The following is a 5,045-nucleotide window of genomic DNA, read 5'->3' as shown; positions in this document are numbered from 1 at the left end:
CGCACATTCAGCTAAAATGGCTAACCACATCATTGCAACTGTGATTGAAGAGAAAACATTTTTTTGTGAGGTATGCAGCAGAACATTTTTACAGAAAAGTCACTTAAAACAACATCTCCGGACACATACGGGAGAGAAACCATATTGCTGTGAAGTGTGTGGTGTTTCATTTGCACAGAAATCAACGTTGAAATATCACATAAAAACACACACAGGAGAGAAGCCATATGCATGTGAAGTCTGCGAGTCTTCATTCTCAAGGAAAGCAGATTTAAAAAATCATGTAAAAATACACACAGGAGAGAAACCATTTTCCTGTGAAACATGTTGTAAATCATTTTCAGAAAGACAGACTTTAAATCGACATATGCGAACACACACTGGAGATAAGCCATACTCTTGTGAAATTTGTGGGAAAGCGTTCTCAGTAAAAAATAGTATAGACAGGCATATCAGGACTCATACTGGAGAAAAGCCATTTTCATGTCAATTATGTGGAAAATCGTTTTCACTTAAAGTCGGGTTATCTCAGCATATCAGGATACACACTGGGGAGAAACCATATAAGTGTGACCTCTGTGGGATTTCTTTTGCACAGAAACCGCCACTGAAAGATCATATTCGAACACACACTGGAGAGAAACCATATTCCTGTGAATTATGTGGCAAATCATTTTCACAGAAAAGTCATGTAACCAGACATGTACGAAGTCACACTGGGGAAAAACCATTTTCCTGTGAATTTTGTGAGATTTCCTTTACTAGGAAACAGCATTTAGTAATGCATATGAAAAAACATATTGAAAAGTAGAATATTGTGTTACTGATAATGCAGTAGCGAAACAAAGCTGAGAGGTAATAGATAACGAAATATGATGGCCTTATGTACATGAAAAGAAACTGGAATGTTAGGAAGATCTTCATCATTCCAGTAATTATAGGAGTAATCCGACTCATGAGAAAAAATATTAAAATCCTCCTCTATCTAACAAATACAATTTGTGAGCCAAGTGCACAAGAGATACAAACAATGTCACTTAAAGAGACTGCTAGACTCTTAAAAATCTCTTGGTTAGAATGTATGAGATTATTTATTCCAATAATTATATGAGCAATCGTAGTCATGACAAAAAATTTCAAAAACTATCTCTACATATTTCTTAATTTTTGAGATGAGGATTGATTATTCATATTCTTTGGATTCTGCAGACTACTTTTCTCATCTTGAGTGTTTCTTTCAGAACGTTTTATCAAACCTTTTACCTTTAAGTGAATCTTGTCGAATTCGTGGATTATTTCTGATTAATTCCAGAATTTAGAATATACTTCCCCCTGAAGTAAGCTGATTCAACCTGTATTGGGTGTGTGCCACTTCAATACAGTAAAGTATACAGCAGTTACTATGACTCTGCATTTCCTATAACTACATACGTAGAAAACGAAGCTGTTAAACAGGACATAGTTACTTAATTTAAGGAAAAAAGCAATCTTACTAAAAATAAGCCTCTCTCCTGATGCTGGCGTTAACAGAAATTAGATAAAAATAGAGACCTAAACTCAACTGTCTTAGGTATGACATGAAAAGAACCCAAAACCTTAGGAACATCTACATTTTTCCGGTAATGCGTTAGATGTGTGTAAATGAAAAAATATAGAATAGATGTTTGGAGTATCAGTTGTTTCAGTTAATATTGTAGGTTTAAGAAAAAAAACTTTTATATATATGTATGTGTATATATGTATGTATGTATATATGTATGTATATATATGTATGTATATATGTATGTATATATATGTATGTATATATGTATGTATATATGTATGTATATATGTATGTATATATATGCATATATATATGTATGTATATATATGCATATATATATGTATGTATATATATGCATATATATATGTATGTATATATATGCATATATATATGTATGTATATATATGCATATATATATGTATGTATATATATGCATATATATATATGTATGTATATATATGCATATATATATGTATGTATATATATGCTCGTCGTTATTAGATTTGCTTTCCTCAGAGGAAGTCTCGCAAGAAAGACGAAACATTGATGAACACATAAGTTGGTTTCTTACTATTTGATATCTTTACATATACCTATATATATATATATATATATATATATATATATATAATACAAAATTTTAGTAAATTCAGAACACATCGCTTTTTATCTACCATGTGCTTTATTTAATATTCATTTAAATGCAAAACTTAGAATATAATGGATTATCTAGTTCTATGTCATTTATTGATTTTCGTCATAAACTTTTAAAAGTTTCATGATTCCTATAGCATGACCTATCTATTTAGCTTCGTGCTTTCTATAGTTTACCATATTTATATAGATTCATGACATCTATAGCTTTACATTTTTTAGAGTTTCCTGATTTTATAGCCTGACATATTTATAGATTCGCAACTTCAATTGGCTGACATATAATTTCATGACTAATAACCTGACATATTTACTTCCAAAGTTTGACTTCATAGTCTGACATATATAGTTTTACGACTCTATAGCCTGACATATTTATAAAGTCTCATAACTTTTGTCTATTATAGTTTAATGACTTCTAAAGCCTGACATATTTATAGTTTCATTTCTTCTATAGTCTGATATTGTTATGTCCCTTGGATCGGTGGGAGTTGTCCCCCTTTGTTCAATGTTTATAATGTAAACTCTCGGACGTAAACGTGAATAAACGAGACTTGGTGAGTCGGCCATGTTGGTCTGAACGGTCACATATCCTTGTCCTGTTATTATTAATAGAAACCTGACATAACATGGTGTCAGAACAAGGGATTTACTAACAAATTTGAGCAAAATACGGGGAAAGAGTTATACTAAATATCGAGCCTAAGACCCGTTAAAAAAAGAAAAGAAATACGCGAAGTTCCATAATACCCCCCCCCAGTATGAATAGCCATGTGAGTCCACCAGAGCCCTTTCCATTCGACCAACCCGAGTCATGGGAAAAATGGATATGACGGTTCAACCGTTACCGGACAGTGTCCAGCCTTGACGAAAAACCAAATGCTTGTCAAGTGGACACCCTAATATATTGTATGGGTGATAAAGCCGAAGACATTTTCGCCACATTCAAACTTGCACCCGAGGAAGACCATAACTTCAATATAGTGGTAGCAAAGTTCAATGACCATTTCAAGGGTGATACGAACGTAATTTATGAATGGGCCAGATTCAACCGAAGGTATCAAGAGGAAGATGAGTCCATTGATTCATTCATCACTAACCTCCACACACTAGCTAAAAACTGCAATTTTCGAGACCTGCACGAGGAATTAATTCGTGATAGAATTGTAGTTGGGTACACAGATCCTAAGCTATCACTAAGTCTGCAAATGATTCCGGACCTCATCTTGGATGGGGCCATCAGACGCGCATGACAGAGTGAAACAATAAAATCACAACAGCATCTCCTGCGGCCCCCAGAACATATCGTTGGTGAAGATCCAGCTGACAATAATATTGTAGTCCACTACGTTAGTGACAACCGAATTCGCAGACAAGGTCAGGGTAAACACATGACAAGACCCGGGCGAGAACTGCACTACGAAAATCGACAAAAAAATGAGCGCACACAGCAGTATAGATCAGAGGCTGAGTGCCACCGCTGTGGTAACAAAACCCAACACCAGAGACGCACGTGTCCTGCCATCTCAACCACCTGCCACAATTGTGGTAGGGTTGGCCACTATACTCAGTGCTGCCGCACACGAAGGCTGCATGAAATTAAACCTAGCTCAGATGACTGTGAAAGCGATCAGAATGCGTACCTTGGTGTTCTGACGATATCCGAGATCAGCATAAGTAAGCCTTGGCGAACCAATATCGCCATCAATGGAGTGCCACTGAAATTCAAGCTGGACTCTGGGGCGGATGTGACTGCGATTCCAGAGCACATATATAAGTTATGGAGAGACCTACCAGACCTCTCAGATACCCACAAAATTCTTCATGGTCCAAGATGTATTCCACTCAAAGTGACTGGAGTGGTTACTGCAACTGTCTCGCATGAAGATCTTTCAGCAGAACAGAGGATATTTATTATCTCGAGGAGCCACTGTTAGGAAGGCCAGCCATCGAAGCACTTAAGCTCGTAACTGTCCACCCAAACTTACATACCATCAGCAGCCAGAAACGCCCATTCGACCCCAAAATAGAAATGCCAGACTTATTCACAGGCCTAGGCACATTTGGAGAAGAATTACCATACTCTTACATCTGGATGCGAGTCCATACTCAGTACCCACACCACGACGCGTACCACTACCCTTGATGGAGAAAACACGGGCTGAGCTCCAGAGAATGGAGAAACTGGGGGTCATAAGCAAGGTTGACACACCCACCGAATGGTGTTCCCCCATGGTTGTAGTACCAAAAGCAAATGGAACGATTAGGATATGCGTAGATCTCACAAATCTCAATAAGTGCGTAAAACGTGAACTCCACATGCTCCCCACGGGCGACCACCTTTTGGCTCAGTTAGGGTAAGTAAAAATCATGAGCAAGTTGGATGCCAACAGCGGGTATTGGCAGATTCCACTTTCATCAGAATCTCGTTCGCTGACGACCTTCATAACTCCATTCGGACGATACCAATTCAACTGCCTCACGTTTGGTATTTCATCAGCGAGTGAGATCTACCAGAGACACATGTCACAAGTACTAGAGACCGAAATTGGAGCCATATGCATGCAAGATGATGTTTTAGTATATGGAAAAAACCAACAAGAACAGGTTGCCCGGGTGAAGAGCACACTGAAAAAAATTCAGGCTGCTGGTATTACGCTCAATTCGGGAAAATGCGAAATATCCAAGTCGTCAGTAAAATTTCTTGGACATATACTCAGTGCTGACGGCCTGCGACCTGATTCGGAAAGGCTCACTGGTATCTCGAAATTCCAAACACCAACGAACATGACAGAAACCCGCCGGTTCTTAGGGATGGTGAATCAGTTAGGAAAATTCATTCCAAACC

General features: G+C 37.5%; 1 protein-coding gene across 1 annotated transcript; it reads left to right on the top strand.

Moving 5' to 3' along the window:
• Positions 1-1,691, top strand: LOC145269437 (uncharacterized). The gene has a single exon (XM_080125114.1). It carries the CDS (start codon positions 17-19, stop codon positions 809-811), a length of 795 nt encoding a protein of 264 aa, XP_079981240.1. The 5' UTR covers positions 1-16; the 3' UTR covers positions 812-1,691.
• Positions 1,692-5,045: the final 3,354 nt, after the last annotated feature.

This window comes from Euprymna scolopes, chromosome 45 (genome assembly GCF_053919585.1).
Source record: "Euprymna scolopes isolate OS-2025 chromosome 45, ASM5391958v1, whole genome shotgun sequence".
Lineage (NCBI taxonomy): Eukaryota > Metazoa > Mollusca > Cephalopoda > Sepiida > Sepiolidae > Euprymna > Euprymna scolopes.
This window is presented reverse-complemented; position numbering and strand designations above follow the sequence as displayed.

Bases quoted from the DNA above. Each gene is read 5' to 3' on its own strand.
- LOC145269437 (XM_080125114.1), top strand. From the start codon at position 17: ATGGCTAACCACATCATTGCAACTGTGATTGAAGAGAAAACATTTTTT.